Below are 22,551 nucleotides of genomic sequence, written 5' to 3' on the forward strand. Positions count from 1 at the left end.
ACTGCAATACTTTCAACACTAATAGAATTCTATTATCTGCTGCCACTTGTATTTGGGACTCTGTAGGCAGTTTAAGAAATAGAGGACGGTTTCAGGGCTGGCGCTGTGGCGTAGTGGACTAAGCCTCCACTTGCCATGCCGGCATCCCATACAGGTGCCAATTCAAGTCCCAGCTGCTCCTCTTCCAATCCAGCTCTCTGCTATAGCCTGGGAAAGAAGTAGAAGGTGGCCCAAGTCCTTGGTCCCCTGCACCTACATGAGAAACCCAGAGGAGGCTCCTGGCTCCTGGCTCCTGGCTCCTGGCTCCTGGCTTTGGATCGGCGCAGCTCAGACTATTGTGGCCATCTGGGGAGTGTATCAGAAGATGGAAGATCTCTCTCTCTCTCCCTGCCTCTGCCTCTGCCTCTGCCTCTTCCTCTGCCTCTGCCTCTGCCTCTGCCTCTGCCTCTCTCTAACTCTGCCTTTCAAATAAATAAACAAAAATCTTTAAAAAAAAAAAAAAAGAAGAAGAAAGAAAGAAATAGAGGAAGGTTTCTTTTGGTTTAAGTCAAATACATTGGTTTTCTATTTTATAGCAGTGATATGGGCTTCCTGTTTTAATAATCAGTCAGATTTTTTTAAGAATTATTTTATTTATTTGAAAGACAGAGTTACAGAGAGAGGTAGAGCAAGAGAAAAGTCTTCCACTCTGCTGGTTCACTCCCCCAAATGACTGCAACAGCCAGAGCTGAGCTGATCTGAAGCCAGGATCTTCTTCTGGCCTTCCATGAGGGTGCAGGGGTCCAAGGACTTGGGCAATCTTCTCCTTTCCCAGGCCATAGCAAAGGAAAGAGGAGCAACCAGGATACGAACCGGTGCCCATATGGGATGCCCTCCTTGGTCAGGCCTTGCTCTCTCGCCCCACCAAGCCATCCTCTTCATGCTGCCAGGACTCACATGCAGCTCTGGCCCACTATGTCCTGCTCCCCACACCCAGCAGGTGCCTGTCTCATTCTGTCTAACCTTAGAGGCTTTCAGATCTAATTGTTCAGAAAGGGAAAGGGGATGAGGAACCAGAAAAGAGGTCTGAAAAAATTTCTTGAAGGTCAATATTATGGTGTAGCAGCTTAAGTTGCCATTCCATATGAGTGCCAGTTCAAGTCCTGGCTGCTCTGCTTCCAATTCAGCTCCCTGTTAATGTACCTGGGAGGCAGCAGAGGATGGTCCTAGTACTTGGGCTCCTGCCACCTATGCGGGAGACTAAATGGAGTTCCTGGTTCCTGGCTTCAGCCTGGCCCAGCCCCAATCATCATGGCCATTTGGGAAGTGACCAACAAATGAAAGACTGACACTCTCTTTCTCTTTCTCTCTCTCCCCCCTTCCCTTCTTTCCTCCCTCCCTCTCTCTATGAGTATAGTCAGTGGGGGGAGGGGGTGTATCTTTCCCTCTCTCCCTTTGTAATTCTGCCTTTAAAATAAATGTCCTTAAAAAATAAAGGTTTTGGCCGGCACCGTGGCTTAATAGGTTAATCCTCCACCTGTGGCACCGGCACACCGGGTTCTAGTCCTGGTCAGGGCACTGGATTCTGTCCCAGTTGCCCCTCTTCCAGGCCAGCTCTCTGCTGTGGCCAGGGAGTGCAGTGGAGGATGGCCCAAGTGCTTGGGCCCTGCACCCCATGGGAGACCAGGAGAAGCACCTGGCTCCTGCCTTCGGATCAGCGCAGTGTGCCGGCTGCAGTGCACCGGCCACGGTGGCCATTGAAGGGTGAACCAACAGCAAAGGAAGACCTTTCTCTCTGTCTCTCTCTCTCACTGTCCACTCTGTCAAAAAAAATAAATAAATAAAAGTTTTTTTTCATTTGCTATTGCCAGTAAGCCATTGGCTTAGAAACCAAATTCACTAATCCATTCATTTATTCTTTCATGATACAAAGGCTTTAACAAGAGCAACATGGCCTGTCCTGGGAGTTGGGTGCACAAGCTTTCATGAGTGCTGCTTTTTTCATGAGATCTGCTTTTGAACCCTTAGTTACTTCATTCCTAGAGTCTGGGTGGGGAAGGTTGTCAAGCCTGGGAGAGGTAACCCTCTCTTATTATCCTATCACTTGGGGGTGCCAGGTTCCCTCTCAGTCTGTGATTGGCCCCAAGAGCTGGCACTGACATGAGGAGAGGGTTAGCTGTGTAGGTGATAGCCTTAGGGTCCAAGAGAGGAAGATTCTGGGATTCTCTGTTGCCAGTTTCCTAAACAACAGATGCTGGAATCCCAGTCCTGGTTTTGTGCAGCCAATCCTTGGGCGGAACACAGTGAGCCTCTAGGTCAAAATATTTGCTCAGAGATGGTGACGGGGTGCTGACTTCTTTCTCTCCTCAAGTACTTCCCAAGTTCTTCACCATCATGGCCCCAAATGGGGCGTCTGTCTCTTTCTTCCTGCCTGCCAACTCTGAGCAGCTGCAGTACAAGGGCTGGAGTGGGTCTAGGATCCAGGGAGCCATGACCTAGAGCCATGTGTAGGAAGAAGCAGTGTAAGCAGGGAAGTTCCATGGGCATTTCCAGAAGTCAGAAGCTCACAAGCCCCTAAGCCAGGACCTACTTTAGACATTCTCAGATATCTGTACATCCATAGGATCAAAATCAGCCAAGGGGTAAAATGGAGAGGGGAGTGTCCTACTAGGTGAGAGAAGGTTGTCATGATCCTGGACTTTTTGCCAAGGATCCCCCCTCCCAGCTCAGATCAAGGAATCACTGAGCTCCCATTTTGCAGGTCTTGGATCTAGCCAGCCATCTCCTTCCCCTCTGCCCTCCTACCCCCTGCCCAGAAGTCCACATACTCCCACTCCTGAAGTTGGTAGCCCCAGGACCTTCAGCTCTGTGGCTTGGCTGGGTCAGGAAGTAGGCAATTCATTGAGCCAGCTCACCCTCCTCATCCTTTCCTGGGACAGCTTCCCCTCTTCTTCCACACTCTTGGGAAATGGACCCAGGAAGGAAGCTGCAAATTACCCAGACAGTACAGGAGCTTCTCCCAAGTTTCTCTGCACCTTCCTTCCCAAGGTGGGATGCTGGGGACATAGCATGGGCCTAGTCCCTGTTCTCCTTAAGAATGCCCATGGTGGCATCCAAGGAAGGGAGGAGAAAATCTGACCTGCAAGGGGGTTGGAGGACACTGCTCCAGCATTCCAAGTACACCTCCAAAAGCACCTGCCACAGCAACTGAGTCTGCAGAGACCATGACCCCACAGCACAAGCCTCTGCATGATCCACCAGGCTCAGATAGAGGAACCTGGATTCCAGGACTGGGTATAATCAGAGAGAGAACAGTGGTTGTCTTGGAGTCAATCTCATGTTCAGCCCTGGGGTGACAATGTTCCAGATTCCCACTCCTTCCTCACTCTACCCAGGCTTCGGTATTCACAGAATGCCTCCATACTTGATTCTCATAACAGCACTGTGTGGAGTGCCTTCCTGAGGCCATTTCCTTGTGGCCTGTGGGACCAGGGCCCATACCTCTGATCTTTGACCAGAGCACACAGGAATTTGTCTTTCTATCCAGGCCTCTGCCTCCTCTCAGATAAAGAAAGCAACTTCAAATGAGCTGGGGGTGGCAGGGAAACAGGAAGGCTCAGAGAAGGAGGGCAGGTCTATCATCGCAAGGTGCTGGGGAATGGGAAGGAAAGTGATAGGGTTGGAGGCAGGAAGGGGTGAAGGAAAAGGGACATTTTGGCCTCACTGAATGGAAGGGTCCTTGTCACTCCTAATAATATACAGATTGTAACCCCAAATGCTTTCCTGTAGGGGTCAGGCAAGTAATGCAAATGAAACATGCTGAGTCAGGAAGGCAAGAGGCAGTGCCTCAGTCTGGGGCAATGATTATTCAACAAATTGTTAGTTGGGGCTGACGCTGTGGCATTAGTGGGTTAAGCCTACACCTGCAGTGCCAGCATCCCATATGGACTCTGGTTTGAGTTCCAGCTTCACCACTTCCAATTCACCTCCCTGGGAAAGCAATGGAGGATGGCCCAAGTTCTTGGGTCCCTGCACCCCCGTGAGAGAACTGGAAGAAGCTCCTGGCTCCTGGCTTCAGATCGGCCCAGCTCCAGTCATTACAGCCATTTAGGGAGTGAAGCACTGGATGGAAGATTTCTCTCTCTGTAACTCTGCCTCTCAAATAAATTTTAAAAAGAAAGAAAGAAAGGATCTGTCCTTAAAAAAAAAGTTAGCATAAAGATCCAATGTTGTTGACCCTTCTGACTTAAAAAAAGAAAGAAGGAGCCAGCACCGTGGCTCACTTGGTTACTCCTCTGCCTGCGGCACCAGCATCCCATGTGGGTGCCGGGTTCTAGTTCTGGTTGCTCCTCTTCCAGTCCAGCTCTCTGCTGTGGCTCGGGAAGGCAGTGGAGGATGGCCCAAGTGCTTGGGCCCCTGCACCCACATGGGAGACCAGGAGGAAGCACCTGGCTCCTGGCTTCGGATCGGCGCAGCGCCAGCCATAGTGGCCATTTTGGGGGTGAACCAATGGAAGGAAGACCTTTCTCTCTCTCTCTCTCTCTGTCAAAAAATATATAATAAAATAAAATAAATAGAAATCTAGATTGCGATGTTAACTCTCCTGATTTAAATGTTGGCTTCATTATTTCAACACATACATTGTGAGGGTCAAAGCCATCTCTAGACCAAGGACTGGTCATGTGCTTAGGTCTCAAAGCAGTTTCTACTCCCAGCTCCAAGCACAGCAAACACTGGATTAGCACCTGCTTGGAGAACTCATGCCTCCTGCTTCTGACGTCCATCCTGTTTCCCTGTTTTACCCAGAACCTGTTTTCTGCAACTTGAGGGGAAGACGCCCTCATTTGAGAAATTAGCTTCTGGTTATCTGAAAGGGATTTTGTGAACAAACTCTCTTTCCATGCCCATCTCCAGCACATACCTAACACCCTCATTTATGTGTTACAGTTTTGCACAGATGTTTATAACAATCATCATAGCTATTTACTGGGTGCTTACTGTGTATGGGCAGAGCTCAGGCCTCCAACTCACACCCTGGCTTGTGCTCTTGGAAAGGCCATCAATGTGAATGTCAAGAGCCCAGTGGCACAGTGGGTTAACGCCCTGGCCTGAAGCGCCAGCATCCCATATGGACACTGGTTAGAGACCCGGCTGCTCCACTTCTGATCCAGCTCTCTGCTATGGCCTGGGAAAGCAGTATAAGATGGCCCAAGTCCTTGGGCCCCTACACCCACATGGGAGACCCAGAAGAAGCTTCTGACTCCTAGCTTTGGATTGGCACAGCTTCAGCAGTTGTGGCCAATTGGGGAGTGAACCAGCAGATGTCAAGATAGTTCTCATGTAGTGAGAAGTCTTTCAGAGGGGTCATACATCCTAGAGGTCATATATGGTCCCAAGTTCAAAGTCTTTACTCCCTGTGTCAGAATAGTTCTACTTGTGGTCACCTGAACTCTCTGTCATCATATTCCTCACAGGGGCTTACCTGATTTCTGGTCCCATTTCTCTAAGAAATGGTTGTTACTCTTGGTGTAGTTAATCTCGATCATTCCCTAAGCCTGTGAAGAGATGGGTTCAGCAGCTGCTAGAGATGTCCCACAGCTGGGGGCAACGAGGCCAGTGTAGGATGGCTCTCACATCCAAAAACTCTCCCTTCACCTGGAAGATTGTCTGTCTCTGTAACCTCCCAGAACAAGTCTCTGGCTTCTCTTTTAGAAGAGCTCTTTGAAGTCAGTAATCACAGCTCTTGTGTTCAGATTCTTCCAGCCTAGGGTTCCAGAAGGCCTGAGAAAGGATGTGGAGACCCTCCCAAACCCCACCATCAGCCCTGAAGTCAACAACCTTACAGGAGCAAAAAGAAGTCAGCTTAGAGGCCCTGGTCCATTAAGGCTCCCTGAACATTGGATTAAAATTAGACTAAAGTCTGAGTTAAAACTAAAGCCAGGGATATTTGCAGAGCTTGCCACCCTGGTGTGTCCGCTGGTGCTGGCCTAGGTTAGAGCTGCAGGCAAAGGCCTTGCCACACTACAGGGAGACAAAGGGCTTCTCACTGTTGCTGGTCACCTGGTGGATGAGCAAGTGGGAGCTCTGGCAGAAGCTCTTGCCACACTTGCTACAAACATAAGGCTTCTGGCTCACATGCACATGCTGGTGTCACAGCAAATTTGAACTGTCCATGAAACTCTTGCTGCAGTTAGGGCACTTATAAGGTTTTTCACCTGTGTGTGAGCATTGGAGTTTGGAGCTGTGACAGAAGCTTTTTCCACATTCCAGACAAAGGGTCACTCACTTAAGTGGACACGCTGGTGCTCAGCTAACTGGGTGTGCTCACTAAAGCCACGGCCACACTCAGGACACTTGAAGGGCTGCTCTCCATCGTGGATGCACTGGTGCCACAGGCAGTCTGAGCTGTTGGTGAAATTCTTGCCACACTCATAGCAACTATAGGGCTTCTCACCAGTGTGTGAATGCTAGTGCTGCCCAAAGCGGTCACCGCACCAGAGACAGCAGTAAGGCTTCTCCCCAGTGTGGCAGTACTGATGTTGCAGCAGTTTGGAGCTAAGGCTGAAGCTCTTGCTGCAGTCCCCACAGTAACAGGGCTTGTCACCCGTGTGTGTTCGCTGGTGTTGGATCAGGATGGGGCTAACACTGAAAGTCTTGCCACAGTCAGCACAGCTGCAGGGCTTCTCACCCGTGTGCACTCACTGGTGTTTAACCAGGTCTGAGCTGCGCCCAAAGGCCTCTCCGCAATCCAGACACTTATGAGGCTGCACACCTGAGTGAGAGCGACAGTGTTGGATGAGGCTGGAGGGGAGGTTGAAGCAACCTCTGCATTCGGGACAAGGGTACGGTTTTTCACCAGTGTGATGCTTAACCAGACCTGAGCCGCGTCGGAAGTTTTTGCCACACACTGGACAGCTGTAAGGCTTGTCATCCATGGCTGCTTTGGTGGTGAATGAAATCAGGGAGGCAGACCGTGGTTAGTCCACATTTTCGACCCTCGAAGGCTTTGGGGACTGGAGGACAGTCGGTCCAGGCAGGGACTTCTTTATTCCCAGGGACATGACAGGACCTGACCTACCAAGGAACTGCAGGCCCAAGAGCATTTCCCGGGCGGCTGGCTGCCCCCGGCCACACCAGGAAGGGCCGCTCGGACGGAACAACTTCGCAATCCAGGGGCGATCTGGGGCCTGCCGGGGATCCTGCGTCCCAGCTCCCCTGCAGCTCCGCCCCGTCCGGTTCTCTTTCACCACTTCTGGCGCCGCCAACTCCATTACTAGCGGAAGAGCGAGCGCCCTGCCTCTTGGATGCCAGTTACTAAGCTCCCAGGCACAGCTGAGGCGGGGGTACCTATACATCCAGCACCGGAAACGGAAAGGCCCACGGCCCCTTGTCGCTCTAGGAAGTGGCAGCGAACGTTCTCGGTAGGTTTAACCCTCTCATTCACCTGTCCGAGCAAGAGATCCCCAGGTGCGGCCGCTGTCAGGCACGAGACACCCTGGGCCTGGCTCGGGGTTGCCGGAATCTGTCAGCCCGGACTTCGGGGCCCAGCTGCCGCTTGAGGGCGGCGAAGCGAGTTAAGGAGGAAGGCCAGTGGCTACCAGGGACACGCCGGGGGTGCAGCAGCACGGCACGAAGACTCCACGGTCAAAAGTCTGGTTTCTCTGAGGCGCCGGCGCGCTCTGAGGCTCGGGGGATTCCCATTCGTCTTAAGCTACGGACCAGGCTTGGTACGGACTACATCTCCCAGCATGCACGGCTCGCGCCTCTTCGGCTCGCATGTCGCTTAGACAACCACCACTCCCGATGAGCCTTGTGCGTCCAGAACTACAACTTCCGACTCTCAGTGTGACAGGCGACGCTATTTAAGCCGCGTCGGAAAGGAGGAACTGGCCCCGCCCCTCTTCCAGGGCCGCTCTCTCAGATAAGCGGCGAGGAGCGGGGTGGAGCCTGAGGCCCGAGCCAAGATGGCGGCTGCGAAACCAACCCTCACGGACTCGCTCTCGTTCTGCCTCGCGCAGCTCACGGCGGCGGCCGGGGAGGATCTGGGTGGGGGAAAGGACCCAGCTACCAACGAGACACCCCTGGGCCGTGCGCTCTTAGCCCTCCGCACGCGCCACATCAAGGCAGCAGGGGGAATCGAGCGCTTCCGGGCACGCGGCGGGCTCCGCCCCCTTCTCTCGCTGCTACGGCGAGCGGCGGCAGCAGACCCCGCCCCGCCCCAGGCAGGCCCAGGCTCCGCCCCCTTGTCGGCCGCGTTGGCAGCCTCTGCTGGCCCCGCCCCCTCGCCGGGCCCCGCCCCCTCCGCCGCCTTGTCTTCGTCGACGCCTTCGCCGCCAGTACGCCTGCGCAAGACGCTGGACTTGGCCCTCAGCATCCTAGCCAACTGCTGCACAGAAGGGGCGTGCCGGGCTGAAGTGCGCAGACTCGGAGGCATTCTCTCTTTGGGTAAGGCCCCGCCCCCACTTCCTAGAAAGTCCACCCGCGCCGGGTTCTGTGTCTGGGCTCGGGCGGTGTTGAGCTCTGTGTGTCGTAGCCTGGCATTATGGCGGGACACCCCCTCCCGTTCCCCCGGCATTACTCCCCGGGATGTCCGTGCGCGCTCCAGAAATTGTACCTGAGCCCTCCCAGACCGGATAATCACAGCCGTTATCTGGTCGTGGCCCCTCCCTCGCGTCTGGGCTGAGGGTTATCCCCCATTTAGATAGTCACAGCGCAGACGCGGGGCCTGCCGTGTGGCCCTGTGCGAGAATCGGAACCTCATTTGGTGAGCTGGAGGCCAGAGGGTCTGCAGTCAGCCAGACCTAGCCTCCAAGGCTGAAATTCCTTGCTGTAAAATGGGGTAATAATAGCTTCCTTGCAAAACGAGTGGCGAGAAATGGAACTGTACATGCAGGACGTAGAGACCGGGGACAAACTGGGTGTTTCCAGTTGTTAAAAACCAGCACAGAAAGAGAAAATCCCAACAAGAGATCAAGCTCTACTGTTTGCCATCTAAGTTAGCGCCTCCTAGCGGCAGTGATGCCGGCACAGCATTCAGGTCCTGTGTGAAACTGGGCGTTTTGACAAAATCTTTATGGGGGGGGGGGGGGGGTCAAGTGAAGCATTAATAAACATAAAACTTGCATAAAATGCATCTGGCCTGTAACATGTTTCACAAAGGCCTGGCCCATTAATACACCCTCCATAAATGGCAGGTTTTGTTACTGGTTTGTAAGCCCCAGTGTTCCATCACTATTTTGCATTTTCAGTATCCCTGAAGCCACCCAGGTCTTTCTAGCCCTACTTAACACCATGTGCCTAAGACTGCTGGGCCTGATTCAAGCCATTGTCCTTTCTCACCTGAACAATGGTGACAGCCCCTTGCTCGCTGCCTGGTCCATTCTCCCCACGTATGCTAGATTATACCATGTACTCCCCTTCTTCCAACCTTTGGAAAGCTCCTAGAGCCTTCACGTTCAAGTCTAGATCCTTCGGCCTGGCATTCAAGGCCCTTCGTGAAGCCACAGCACAGACTTAACCCTGCACCTTGGGGCCAGCATCCCATATTGAAGTGCCAGGTCAAGTCCCAGCTGCTCCACTTCTGATCCAGTTCCTTGCTGGTGTGCCTGAGAAGGCAGTGGAAGATCCTGCCATCCATGTGCAGAGACCTGGATGGAGTTCCAGGTTCCTAGTTTCAGCCTGGCCTGGTCCCAAACCATTTGGAGACTGAACTAGCAGGTGGAGAGCTCACTTGCTCTCCCTGTCTCTCTGTCTCTTCCTCCCTGTCACTCTGCCTTTGAAGTGAATAAAATCTTTAACAAAAAAAAAAAAAAAAAAACCTGCATCTTTACAAAGACCACTTTCAAGCCTGAAATGCCATGTAATGCCACCATCCACCTCCGCCTCTAGCAAATTCCTACCTATTTAGCTCCTGCTCCGAGCTTCTTCCGAAGCCTTTTTGGTACTTCTCACACCACCTTCTTGAGCTAATGAGGGCAGTAATAAGAGATAGAACGCTCAAGGAGCCAAAAACTCTTCTTGCAGTGACCATTCTTCAGTGTGTGAAAGCGGACAGCATCCAGAACCGAACGGCCCGTGCCCTGGGGAACTTAGCCGTGGAACCTGAGAGCTGCAGAGCCATCCACTCTGCCGGTGAGAAGGCTGTGAGGGTGGGGCCAGCACTGGCGTGGAGTGGGACAAGGGCTGGGTCCTCGGTCCTTGCTCACCCCTTGTCGTCCCCTGCCCTCTGCAGGCGCTGTTCCCCTGTTGGTGGAGAGCCTGACAGCCTGCCAGGACTCACAGTGCCTGCAGAGTGTGGTGCGTGCCCTCCGCAACCTGGCAGACTCGCCCCAGCACCGGCTGGCGCTGGCCCAGCAGGGGGCAGTACGCCCACTGGCTGAGCTCCTAGCTGCAGCCCCAGATCCTGCACTGACCTCTGCCCTCGTCCGTGCCCTCCTGGAGCTCAGCCGTGGCTGTTCCCGGGCCTGTGCTGAGCAGCTGAGCCTGGGTGGAGCGCTGGGCCCACTTGTCAGCCTGGCCTCCCACCCCAAACGGGTAGTACGTGAGGCAGCCATCCTGATCCTTGCCAACCTGTGTGCCCAGGGCCTGGTACGGCCTGCACTGGGCAATGCAGGTGGTGTGGAAGTGCTGCTCGGTGAGCTCCGGAGGCGCCGGGGCTCCAGTGGGGCCAGCCCAGTCTCCCAGCAGCCTCTAGTGCGAGCTGTGTGCCTCCTGTGCCGGGAGGCCATTAACCGAGCCAGGTTGCGGGATGCTGGCGGCTTAGAGCTGTTGATGGGCCTGCTGCGGGATCCTCGTGCCAGTGCCTGGCACCCACGTGTTGTGGCCGCCCTCGTCGGCTTCCTCTATGATACTGGGGCCCTGGGTCGGCTACAGGCTCTGGGACTTGTACCTCTCCTGGCTGGGCAGCTGTGTGGCGAGGCTGGCGATGATGAAGAAGAGGGAACAGAAGCCGCTTCCTGGGACTTCCCTGAGGAACGGACCCCTGAGCGGGCAGAGGCTGGGAGTCTCCGAAGCCTCAGGTAAGTCCCCACCTCAGGAGCCAGGAGGCTGGCGGCGCTGTGGAGCAGGGGTTGGGTCCCCAATCCCTATCCCATCTCAAGTTTTCATTGACCCCCAACTCCTGATTCCTTGTCCTTTCCTGACCTGACCATGTCCCAGTGTCAAGGACCCAAGTATTAGCAGGAAGCTGGAATCCAAAGCAGAGCCGAGACTCCAACCCAGGCGCTAAGGGACGCAGGGGTCCCAAAGTGGCCTGTACCAACCACCCGCCCCGGGTCTGCTTTCTTCTTTTCCCCCTTGGCTTGAGGTTCAGTCTTCTGGGTCTAGCTTTTGACCTGGGCTCCACCCCCAACAATTCTGAACTGTAGGCCCCAGGCAAGTTCGTTAGGAGGTACTATCCTCTGGAACCCAAGTTTTGGTTATTTTTCTTCTTTTTAAAATTTGTTTATGTATTTGAAAGCAGAGAGATGAAGAAACAAACCTTCCAACCACCAGCTCACTCCCCAAATGGCCACCACAGCCGGATCTGGGCCGGGTCTCCCACATGGGTGGCAAGGCCCCAAGCGCTTGGGCCATCTGCTACTCTCTTCTCAGGTGCATTAGCACAGAACTGTATTGGAAGTGGAGTAGCCAGGACCCAGACCAGCACTCCAGTGTGGGGTGCTAGCCTTGTAAGTGGCAGCTTAACCCACAGTGGTGCCACTGGAGCCCAAGTCTTATTTTGTAACCATCACTTACTTATAAGCTGAAACATGGAGAAGTTAAGGAACTTCTCTGAGCCTCTGATTCCTGTGTGTAACATGGAGGATAGATTCTGCTACATAAAATGGAGGATACTAATGAACATTGCCCCAGGGGTTGTCGTAAAGATTAACTGAAGGTGGTTGGCCCCTTTCCTGGCCCTAAGCAGTGCTCACTATATATCCGCTGTCTTGTAAATTCTCTGCCTCCACTTCCTCCACCTGTCCTTGGTACTCTTGCACATGGGCCTCCTAGCTAGTGTTTGAATGTCCTAGGTAAGTGCCATCCCAGAGCCGAGATGACCCTTACCCCTGTACACCCTCATCTCACCTCCTTCAGATCTTGTTCCAGTCGTAACCTTCTCAGTGAAGGCTACCATCTCCATCCTACTGACAATTTCATCTCTCCCCGCTCTGGCCCTTTCTGTACCCTTGTTTGGTTCTTCTCCCTAGAACATAAACTCCAGGAGGACAGCAACTTTGTTCAGTGCCTTTCCCAAACACCTGACACAGGACTTTCCACATAATCAGTAATTACTGAATAAGTTTTGGGTTTGTCCATCCACTTTTTTGTTTTTTTAAAGATTTATTTATTTACTTGAAAGGCAGAGTTACAGAGAGGGAGAGGCAGAGAGAGATCTTCCATCCACTGGCTCACTTTCCAAATGGTCATAATGGCCACAGCTGGGCCAGACCGAAGCCAGGGGCCAAGAGCTTCACCCAGGTCTCCCACGTGGGTGCAGGGTCCCAAACACTTGGGCCATCTTCTGCTGCTTTCCTGGGTGCATTAGCAGGAAGCTAGATGGGAAGTGGAGCAGCTGGGATTTGAACTGATGCCCATCTGGGGTGCCAGAGCTGCAGGCGGCAGCTTAACCCACTACTCCACAGTGCCAACCCCCCATCCATTCCTGTTTTCACCCCATTCCCCCTTTATCTGCACTATTCCTCTCCCTCAGCTTCACCTGCTTACAAAGGACCACTTGAAAAAAAGTATTTTCTGAGGCTGCTGTTGTGGAACAGCCAGTTAAGCGACACCAGCATCGCTTATCTGAGTGCCATTTGGGTCGCAGCTGCTCCACTTCCCATCCAGCTCCCTGCTAACATGTCTGGAAGGCAGCAGAAGATGGCCCAGGTGCTTGGGCCCCTGCACTCCCCTGGAAGACCAGGATGAATCTCCCAGCTCCTGCCTTCAGTGTGGCCGAGGCCCGGCCATTGTGACCATTTGGGGAGTAAACCAGTGAACAGAAGATCAGTCTGTCTCTTTCGTTCTCCTCTCTGTCTTGCTCTGTAGCTGCCTTTCAAGTAAACAAACAACTCAAAAAAATTTTTTAATTGACAAAATAATATTTTAAAGTAAGTGGATTTTAATTGTTTTTTTATTTATTTGAAAGGCTAGATGCCCAAATATCCAACAGCCAGAGCTGGACCATGTCAAGGACCCAAGTATTAGCAGGAAGCTGGAATCCAAAGCAGAGCCGAGACTCCAACCCAGGCGCTAAGGGACGCAGGGGTCCCAAAGTGGCCTGTACCAACCACCCGCCCCGGGTCTGCTTTCTTCTTTTCCCCCTTGGCTTGAGGTTCAGTCTCCTCTCCTCACTGCCCTCTGCAGGTCGTGGCTGATCTCCGAGGGCTACGCAGCAGACTCCGAAGACATCTCTCCAGACTGGTCTCCCGAGCATTGCCCCCTGCCTGAGTGTGCGGAACCCACCAACCCCAGCCCTAGTCCAGCGTCGCTGCGGCCCCCGCGCACACTGCGCACCCCACGCACGCCGGCGCACAGCCCTGCTGTGGGCGCCACTGAAGAGCCTTGGGGCCGCGAAGGGCCGGCGCTGCTGCTGCTGTCGCGCTTCTCCCAGGCTCCTGACCCCAGTGGGGCACTGGTGACGGGGCCGGCGCTATGTGGCCTGCTGGCCTACGTGACAGGCGCACCGGGCCCGCCCAGCCCGCGTGCGCTGCGCATCCTGGCGCGCCTCACCTGCAACCCTGCCTGCCTCGAGGCCTTCGTGCGCAGCTACGGCGCAGCGCTACTGCGCGCCTGGCTGGTGCTGGGAGTGGCGCCTGACGACTGGCCCTCCGCGCGGGCCCGGCCTACTCGCCGCAGCCAGCACCGAGAGCTGGGTACATGCCCCTGCCTTGCTGCCCACATGCAAGTTCCTATCCTCTTCTGTCGCCTCCCATGGACCCAAAGCCCACCTTCCAGTTAGCCTGTTCCACCCCTCCAATGTCCAGATTAACCGGCAGGGAGCACCACAGCCCCAGCCTGCAGAGTTCTGCTCTGGCTGCTGCCCAGGCCTGAGCCCCAGATCCCCATAACCTAGATCTTGGCCCAGTAAAGGTTAATTCTGCCTTACCCTGACCGCTGCATGCTGGGCACAATGGCTTGTGAACCCAGACCCAGGCCCTGCTTCCCAGACAGTACGGTGCTGCCCAGTCTTCTGCCGAGACTGTAGATTTGTTGCGGTCCATGGCCACCCAGCCTAGCACCCTGTTCTTGCCCCTGGCTTCTGCCTCCTAGCAGCCTGACCCCGTCCCCTCCGACCTGCAGCCTCCCCCATCCTCTGTGCCCTGATTTCTTGCCCGTCCTGTGCCAGCAGTGTTCCCAGCCTCTCAGCCTGAGCTCCCCCGCCCCTTCCGCCTGCAGGTGAAATGCTGCTGCAGAACCTGACTGTGCAAGCCGAGTCGCCCTTCGGGGTCGGCGCCCTCACCCACCTGCTGCTCTCCGGGAGCCCCGAGGACCGTGTGGCCTGCGCGCTGACCTTGCCCTTCATCTGTCGGTGAGGGGAATGTGGGTGCCTGCCGGGGATCCAGGGAGCAGGGTTGCTGGTTCCCAATTGCACCCTGTTCTGCCTCCTGAGTGACTCCCCATCTCCCTGCAGGAAGCCTTCTCTGTGGCGCCGGCTGCTTCTGGACCAGGGCGGCCTCCGTCTCCTCCTCACAGCGTTGACCCGGCCAGCTCCACACCCGCTCTTCCTCTTCTTCGCTGCAGACTCCTTGTCCTGCCTCCGATGCCTGCTGGTTCCCACTGTGAACCCAGCCCTCCCTTCTGCAACTGCCAAGGACTCAGACCCTCCTTCCCCTTGCCTCTACAAACCTCTGCTGGGCCCAGCCCCTGTCCCAGCTCCTGACCTGCATTTCCTGTTGGACTCGGGCCTACAGCTCCCTGCCCAACGAGCTGCCTCAGCCACTGCCTCCCCTTTCTTCCGGGCCCTGCTCTCTGGCAGCTTTGCCGAAGCCCAGATGGACCTAGTGCCACTGCGAGGCCTGTCACCCAGTGCGGCCTGGCCCATCCTGCACCACGTGCATGGCTGCCGGGGCTGCGGGGCTGCCCTGGGGCCCGTGCCCCCACCAGGCCAGCCCCTGCTGGGCTCAGAAGCTGAGGAGGCATTGGAGGCTGCCGGCCGCTTCCTGCTGCCCAGCTTGGAGGAGGAGCTAGAAGAGGCTGTAGGCCGCATCCACCTGGGGCCCCAGGGTGCCCCAGAGTCAGTGGGTGAGGTGTTCCGCCTGGGCCGGCCCCGGCTGGCTGCCCACTGTGCCCGCTGGACCCTGGGGCCAGGTCAGTGCCCACGGAAGCGGGCCCTGGCACTGGTGGGGCTTGTGGAGGCAGCGGGTGAGGAGGCAGGGCCCCTGACGGAGGCGCTGCTGGCCGTGGTGATGGGGATTGAGCCAGGGGCCAGGGGTCCCAGCCCAGACTGTTGATGGCCCCTGGGAAGAGACCCCAGCATGAATTGACTACAGAGGAGGCCTCCCCCAGAGTGGCTGGGAAAGAGGCCAGGCAGAAGGAGACGTCACCAAGGACTGAGGAGAGGATGGAGCCAGACCCCAGGATGATGTTTCTGAAGAGCCAGGAGTGAGAAGTCAAGGCCAGGGTCTGGGCATGGGGCCCAAGAGAATAGCCCAGGGGCCCAGCCTCTGCAGTTGAGATTAAAAAGCTTTAGAGTTGTTTGCCTCTGTCGTGTGCTGTCTCTTCTCACTTTCCTGTAGGAGGACCCCTGCCCCTTCACCGCCAAGCAAGATCTGCCCATGTCTCTGTGAATTGCCGCAGGCCACCCTTGGCACATAAAAGTTTAATAAGCCATTGTCCAGGGATTTCTGGAGCCCTGGGATAGGGTGGAGTTTCCAGGCCTCTCCTTAGGATGTGGTTTTAGACCCCAGGGGAGGCCTGCTTCCTGCTCAGAGGGTCTCCTGGCTCAGCCAGCCACCCAGTCACAAACAGACCTCGGTCAAGGCCGAGAGGGCTGTGGGAGTGCATAATGTGTGTCCGAGGCCTTGGCATTACTCTCCCCTGACTGTTGTCCACCCATCCCGGGCCCTCAATTCCTGGGATCATTTGCATCTATCAGGCCAAGTGTCTTCATGCTGTCTGCATAGGGAAAAGCCTTCTGCAGTCCTAGATTCTATGAGGCCCAGAGAAAGCCCAAGCCCTGTGCTGACCCCCAGGTGAGGGAGACACACTGCTTTAGTCTGGCCTCCAGACCCTGAGTTTGAGGAGAGACCTGGACCAGGCCTGTGGCAGGGTCTGCTTCTGGGAAGCTTGTGGTTGGCACTGGCAGCTCCTGTGCCTCTGTGGGTGGTCTTCCAAGGCTGGTTTCTCAGGCTGTGCATGAGAACCACACAGGGAGCTCTTGAAGACACACAGATGCCAAAGGCCTTTCCCATTGCATTGAACTGGGCCAGGGAGGTGGTGCCTGGGTGGAGACCCACAGTCTGATGCTCGGGTCCATCCAGTTGTGCCTGCCCATACCCATCTCTGGGGTGATTTGTTTCCACCCTGATTTCTCAGGGTCTCAGTCCCAGGAGGGCGGCCTGTTGCCCTGTGTGTGGAGCCTGTCTTCTTTGTCCATCGGTAGCTTGGCACAGAGCTGTTTGGGAACAGGCCAGGGTCAGGCACAATGTTAAGCAATGGTTTTCAGGGACCTATGGGCTGGCTGGGGTCTGGCCACCAGGGAGTGCTTTCTCTAAGTCTGCATGGGTCCTGGTCCTGGGTCTGAGTTCACCTGTGTACTCCAGCTCAGTCTGTGTCCCTGTCTGAGTGAGCATGACTCGAGATCTCTGCGTACTCGGTTATCAGAGTCTCACATTAAGAGGATCACTCCTGCCCCTAACCCAAAAGATGCTTCCTGGGACCAGGCTCTCAGGAATGGAGCTACAGAGGGCAGGGAAGAAGGGGGACGGCTCTGTCTAGGACTCAGTGCTGGCTGCGGGTGGGAGTATCTGATTGGAAGCCCCAGTCTGCACCCCTAAGTCTCACCAGGCAAGGGCTCTGGAGTTTGGTCTAGAAGAGTCACTTCTCCGACTCCGGCTCTGGCCGCCTGGGGCTCCCTGCCGCTGAGGCCAAGGCTGGGGTGTGGCCGCCTCCGCGGCCGGCCTTGGGTGGGCCGTGGCGCTCTCTCCCGTCCACGCCCCCACCCCGGGTTCCCCCGTTCATTGCCCCCCCATCGCCATCCCAGCGGGTCCTGGCTTCCTTACATGGTCACGGCCGGGCTTCCAGCTCCCGGACGTCCCCCCCGCCCCCCGCCCCCACCGGACACGGCCCCCGCCCTGCTCGCCCCGCGCCGCCCGCCCGCGCCCCGCCATGGAGGACCTGGGTGAGTGGGGCGCCGATCCCCGGGTCGCCAGCCCCTTGCCGCGGTCTGGATCCGCTTCCCCAGCCTCGCGACCGCGCGCCTCCCCATCCCTGGCTTCTTGCGCCGGCTTCTCGCCTCCTGCGCGCGCCTGCTTCCCGACTCCACGTCCCCCTTCCTGCCTCTCCCTTCCTGCCTTTCCTGGGCTGGCCGCTCGGGGCCTCGGGTGGGCGCTGAGTCTCCGGGGCTGCGGGCAGGGAGGAGTTAACGAGGCCCCGGAGTCGGGAACTGGGAAAGTAGACGGGAGGACAGAGTGTGACAGCGAGTTTCGGAGAAGAAAGCGCGGGGCTGTGTCGGGAGTTTCGGGGGGCGGAGTGCGTCAGGGGTCCGGTCCAAGGGGCAGAACAGAGAGTGACGGACAGGGAGTGCGAGAAGGTTGGGGGCGAAGGTCCCACGTTCTGGCAGGGAAGGAGGTCAAAGGACCGGATCCTAGGTTGGGGAGACGGTTGGGGACAGGAGGGAGGACCCAGGTAGCTCGTCCTCCCTGTGGGTCGTGGTGACTAGAAGGGTTGTGCCCGCCATCAGAGCAAAGACGTTCCCGCACCCCTGCAGTAGAGGGTGCTCCTCAGCAGGGGTAACGGGCACCGGGACTGTGGGAAACAGGCCAATCAGAAAGCAGGTCCCGCGCAACTCACCAATGAGGAGCCTAGGGCGGGACTCGGTGGGACCTGGAAATGAGCCAGGTGGGGCGGGGCCTCTTCAGGTAGGGAAAGGAATTAGTGAGTGTGGCAGAAAGAGCGTCCAATCAGAAAGCTGGGTGCCAGGCATCGGGCCAATTAAGCAATTTGGAGTGGGGCCCAATTTAGCTTGAGTGAAGAGCCAACGTTGACTGCATCAGGGGAGATGGGGAGAGAATAAAAGAATCAGGTGGTTAGGTCTGCGCTTGACTCCCTGCATGAGCCAATCAGGATGTGCCGGTCTCCTTGCTACAGTTCCACGTCTCTGCCTTGGGCTGGCCCTGTTTCATCCCCTTTCTAGACCTCTGCTCTTAACATTGGCTTCTGTCCTCAAATGCCGCCCACTCAGAACCCTTCTCTGATCTCGCAAGGCCCTGTCTTCTGCCCTGTGACCCCCACCCCCAATCTCTAACCCTGAGGGCCTCTCCCTGCAGATGCCCTGCTTTCTGACCTGGAGACCACCACCTCACACATGCCAAGGTCAGGGGCTACAAAACAGCGCCCCTCAGAGCCACTCACAACTCCCCCACCCTATGGCCACCAGCCACAGGTGAGATCAGATGCTGGGAACCGCGGCAGCCACGAGGGCCAGGTCTGGGGACTCTGGGCCTTAGCCAAGCCAAGTATGGCTGGTCATCTTGCACAATCCTCTCCTCTCTCTGCAGACAGGGTCTGGGGAGTCTTCAGGAGCCTCTGGGGACAAGGACCATCTGTACAGGTGAGGAGATGGGGAACAACGGGGAACTGGGGTATAGAGATAGAGGAGCCAACTGAGGCTCAGGTGAGAAGGCTTGGATTCCCCACACTGAATCCAGGCTCCCACTTTGCTCCCCAGTACGGTATGCAAACCCCGGTCCCCGAAGCCTGCAGCCCCTGCGGCCCCTCCATTCTCCTCTTCCAGTGGTGTCTTGGGCACAGGGCTCTGTGAGCTAGACCGGCTGCTTCAGGAACTTAACGCCACCCAGTTCAACATCACAGGTACCAGGGTCATGGGGCCAGACCTTGGTGGGATAGAGCAGAGCAAAGAGCTCAGAATAACAGTTACAGGGCACAAAATCTTAACTGGGAGAGTGGGTTGCTCATGGCCCCATGCCCAGTGCCCGTCTCTCCTCTCTCCAGATGAAATAATGTCTCAGTTCCCATCCAGCAAGGTGGCTACAGGAGAGCAGAAGGAAGACCAATCTGAAGATAAGAAAAGACCCAGCCTGTGAGTCTGGCATAGGTGGCAAGGCTGGGAGAGAGGTGATATAGGTCCTGGGTGTTTAAGTTATTAGAGGAGACCCAGAGATGACACACCTGTGCTCTTCACAGCCCTCCCAGTCCAACCCCTGTCCTCCCCAAGCCTTCGGCCACGTCGGCCACTCTGGAGCTGGACAGACTGATGGCCTCACTCTCTGACTTCCGTGTCCAGAACCATGTGAGTCAGGCAGAGTGTGGGCTGGCATCAGTGTCTGGTTCCCCAATCCATGTTGGACCCTTCCACCTCTGCTGCTGACTCAATGCTCACCTTCTCCCCCACTGCAGCTTCCAGCCCCTGCACCCACCCAGCCGCCGGCACCGGCAAATTCCGTGAGTGAGCCCTCCCCATCCCCGCCGGCACCAACAAGCAAGGGCAGCCTGGACACCATGCTGGGGCTGCTGCAGTCTGACCTCAGCCGCCGGGGGGTTCCCACCCAGGCCAAGGGCCTCTGTGGCTCCTGCAATAAACCAATTGCTGGGCAAGTAAGTGGAATCCTATGAGAGGGGAGATAGAGACCCACAGGCCCACCTTTTCTGAGAACCCAGCTTGGTGCTGTCCTCCTTTTAAGTTATTATTATTATTATTATTATTTATTGGAGAGAGTTACAGAGAGAGAGATCTCCCATCTCCCCAAGTGGCTGCAATGGCTGGAGCTGGGCCGATCTGAAGCCAGGAGCCAGGAGCTTCTTCCGGGTCTCCCACGCAGGTGCAGGCGCCCACGAACTTGGGCCATCTTCCACTGCTTTCCCAGGCCCTAGTAGAGAGCTGGATTGGAAGTGGAGCAGCCAGGACTCAAACCAGTGCCCATATGGGATGCAGGCACTGCAGGCCCAGGCTTAGCCCACCACGCCACAGTACTGGCCCCCAAGTGCTGTTCCCTTTTAATAACTCCATGAAGTGCATATGACTATGTTTTATGTTATGGACAGGGTGATTGAAGCTTGGGTCACTTAACAAGTAGGTGGTAAAGGCAAGAATTCCATCCTAGTTACCATATATTGTGGTCAGACTGTGCCAGGGCTTCTGTAAAACCTATTTCCAGGCTCCACTCACCCTCTCTCAGGCACCCAACAAGACTATACCTCCTCTGTCAGAGGAGAGCTGGGAGCTCTGGTTCTTGGCTTATTGGTGGAGCAGGTGTGAGTCACAACAGCTGTGCCCAATGACCCCAATTGGCCACGATGGCCGGAGCTGCACCAATCCAAAGCCAGGAGCCAGAAGCTTCTTCCAGGTCTCCCATGTGGGTGCAGGGGCCCAAGGACTTGGGCCATCTTCTACTGCTTTCCCAGGCCATAGCAGAGAGCTGGATCAGAAGTTGAGCAGCCTGGTCTCGAACTGGCGCCCACATGGGATGCTGGCATTGCAAGCGGCGCCTTTACCCGCTATGCTACAGCGTCGGCCCCTACTTACATGATCTTGAACGTGGGAGGATTCATCCTGGTCTGAAAGGGATAGGACTCCAAAAGCGCCAGGTAAAATCGAAACTCACTGAGCCTGTGGCCGCCCGGCGGCCCCACCCCCAACTCGCAGGTGGTGACAGCTTTGGGACGCGCCTGGCACCCGGAGCACTTCATTTGCGGTAGCTGCTCCACGGCGCTGGGAGGCAGCAGCTTCTTCGAGAAGGACGGAGCTCCCTTCTGCCCCGAGTGCTACTTCGAGCGCTTCTCGCCACGATGCGGCTTCTGCAACCAACCCATCCGACACGTGAGCCCTGGCCCGGCCGCACCCTCCACACCCACGGCACCTGGGACAGCGCGCTCCCTCACGAAGTCCCTGCCCCACCCCTCCAATCAGACTCAACTCCCCAAGGGTTAAATCTGCTGCCTCCCTCAGACTCAAGGCACCCAGGTCCCGGGTGGGAGAGGGAGGGAAGACGGCTGTCGCCCGCCCACCCGCTGAGTGCCCCCTTTGGTTCCACGCAGAAGATGGTGACTGCCCTGGGCACCCATTGGCACCCAGAGCATTTCTGCTGCGTCAGTTGCGGGGAGCCCTTCGGAGAAGAGGGTGAGACCCAGACTTCCCGCCTCCACTCACCCCTCGTCCGGGGGCTCCCATCCCACCTCGCACCAACGTCCCTGGTTCCCTCTGATTGCCCCTCATGACGCCTGTCCCTGGTCCCGCCCGCACCCCTGGCTCTGAACCCACTCCTTTCCCACTCCTAGGTTTCCACGAGCGCGAGGGCCGCCCCTACTGCCGCCGGGACTTCCTGCAGCTGTTCGCCCCACGCTGCCAGGGCTGCCAGGGCCCCATCCTGGACAACTACATTTCAGCACTCAGCGCGCTCTGGCACCCGGACTGCTTCGTCTGCAGGGTGCGCGCGGTCGCGGGGCGGGCCTGGGTGGGTCTGGGGCGGGGTTAGGAGTCCGGGACGGAGCACTGATTGGGCGTGGGTTCCTTCGGGGCGGGGCTGTGGCCGCTGACTGGTCTTCGACACTGCACTTCCCCAGGAATGTTTCGCGCCCTTCTCGGGAGGCAGCTTTTTTGAGCACGAGGGCCGCCCGCTGTGCGAGAACCACTTCCACGCGAGGCGCGGCTCGCTGTGCGCCACTTGCGGCCTCCCCGTGACCGGTCGCTGCGTGTCGGCGCTGGGCCGCCGCTTCCACCCGGACCACTTCACCTGCACCTTCTGCCTGCGCCCGCTCACCAAGGGCTCCTTCCAGGAGCGCGCGGGCAAACCTTACTGCCAGCCTTGCTTCCTCAAGCTCTTCGGCTGACCGAGTGCGGGGTTCGCTGGTCCGGACGCCTCGCTCCACAGGTCCTCGCTTGCGCAAGAGCCCGGGTCCTCCAGACCCCAAGGCCTGGCTCTTTGAGTTTGGGGTTGCCCCCACCCCACCCCCAGCTCCGTGAGGCTCCGCCCACCGGACAGACCTAACCCCCTGAGGTACTCAACGTCCTTCGCCATGCCATCAAGTTCAGAACCGGCGCCACCGATCCCGAAACCACGTGCCTCCAAAGCGGATCGTGGAGGGACGCGCTAGGCCCTCGCCCTGCTCGTACCTTTAGGCGGACTCTGGAGGAGGAGAGTTCCTGCAATGCCGACTAATCGGAAGCCTGGCCTGCCCTGCTCCACGCTCCCTCACTGTTCTGTGCACTTTTATTTTCTTGCCCGCATAAACACACATTCCACGTGTCACTGGTGCAGTGTCTCTGTGCGCGGGCGGGAGCCTTGCCTGGGATGGCGGGAGGCGCCTGCTGGGTCTGTCCCACTACCCTGGGCCCTGGGACACTGCCCTGTGGCCTCAACCCTCACAAATGGCCACTCCTCGGTTTCCGATGCCAGTTGAGCTGGAAAGGGA

General features: G+C 56.8%; 2 protein-coding genes and 1 long non-coding RNA gene across 3 annotated transcripts; 2 read left to right on the forward strand and 1 right to left on the reverse strand.

Annotated features, from left to right (window-relative positions):
• The first annotated feature begins 6,905 nt into the window (after positions 1 to 6,905).
• Positions 6,906 to 15,662, forward strand: ARMC5 (armadillo repeat containing 5). Its single transcript, XM_008248695.4, has 6 exons — positions 6,906 to 8,424; positions 10,003 to 10,110; positions 10,211 to 10,997; positions 13,327 to 13,835; positions 14,359 to 14,491; positions 14,594 to 15,662. The coding sequence occupies exons 1-6, from the start codon at positions 7,944 to 7,946 to the stop codon at positions 15,411 to 15,413; spliced, it is 2,838 nt and encodes a 945-aa protein (XP_008246917.4). The 5' UTR covers positions 6,906 to 7,943; the 3' UTR covers positions 15,414 to 15,662.
• A 104-nt stretch (positions 15,663 to 15,766) lies between these two features.
• Positions 15,767 to 18,465, reverse strand: LOC138847109 (uncharacterized). The gene is made up of 2 exons (XR_011384716.1): positions 17,299 to 18,465; positions 15,767 to 16,576 (listed from the first exon to the last, which is right to left on the reverse strand). It is a non-coding gene; the product is annotated as an uncharacterized lncRNA (long non-coding RNA).
• Positions 17,150 to 22,388, forward strand: TGFB1I1 (transforming growth factor beta 1 induced transcript 1). Its single transcript, XM_002721726.5, has 11 exons — positions 17,150 to 17,302; positions 18,450 to 18,565; positions 18,681 to 18,733; positions 18,851 to 18,993; positions 19,135 to 19,222; positions 19,327 to 19,432; positions 19,540 to 19,737; positions 20,786 to 20,959; positions 21,178 to 21,259; positions 21,418 to 21,566; positions 21,703 to 22,388. Exons 1-11 carry the CDS (start codon positions 17,290 to 17,292, stop codon positions 21,967 to 21,969), a joined length of 1,389 nt encoding a protein of 462 aa, XP_002721772.1. The 5' UTR covers positions 17,150 to 17,289; the 3' UTR covers positions 21,970 to 22,388.
• Positions 22,389 to 22,551: the final 163 nt, after the last annotated feature.

The sequence above is a fragment of the Oryctolagus cuniculus genome, chromosome 19, assembly GCF_964237555.1.
Source record: "Oryctolagus cuniculus chromosome 19, mOryCun1.1, whole genome shotgun sequence".
Taxonomy (NCBI): domain Eukaryota; kingdom Metazoa; phylum Chordata; class Mammalia; order Lagomorpha; family Leporidae; genus Oryctolagus; species Oryctolagus cuniculus.

Coding starts and splice junctions, on each gene's coding strand:
- ARMC5 (XM_008248695.4), top strand. CDS start 7,944: ATGGCGGCTGCGAAACCAACCCTCACGGACTCGCTCTCGTTCTGCCTC. Junction 10,111..10,210: donor CAGAGCCATCCACTCTGCCG/GTGAGAAGGCTG, acceptor TGCCCTCTGCAG/GCGCTGTTCCCCTGTTGGTG. Junction 14,492..14,593: donor ACCTTGCCCTTCATCTGTCG/GTGAGGGGAATG, acceptor ATCTCCCTGCAG/GAAGCCTTCTCTGTGGCGCC.
- TGFB1I1 (XM_002721726.5), top strand. Junction 19,223..19,326: donor GATAAGAAAAGACCCAGCCT/GTGAGTCTGGCA, acceptor TGCTCTTCACAG/CCCTCCCAGTCCAACCCCTG. Junction 21,260..21,417: donor GGAGCCCTTCGGAGAAGAGG/GTGAGACCCAGA, acceptor TCCCACTCCTAG/GTTTCCACGAGCGCGAGGGC.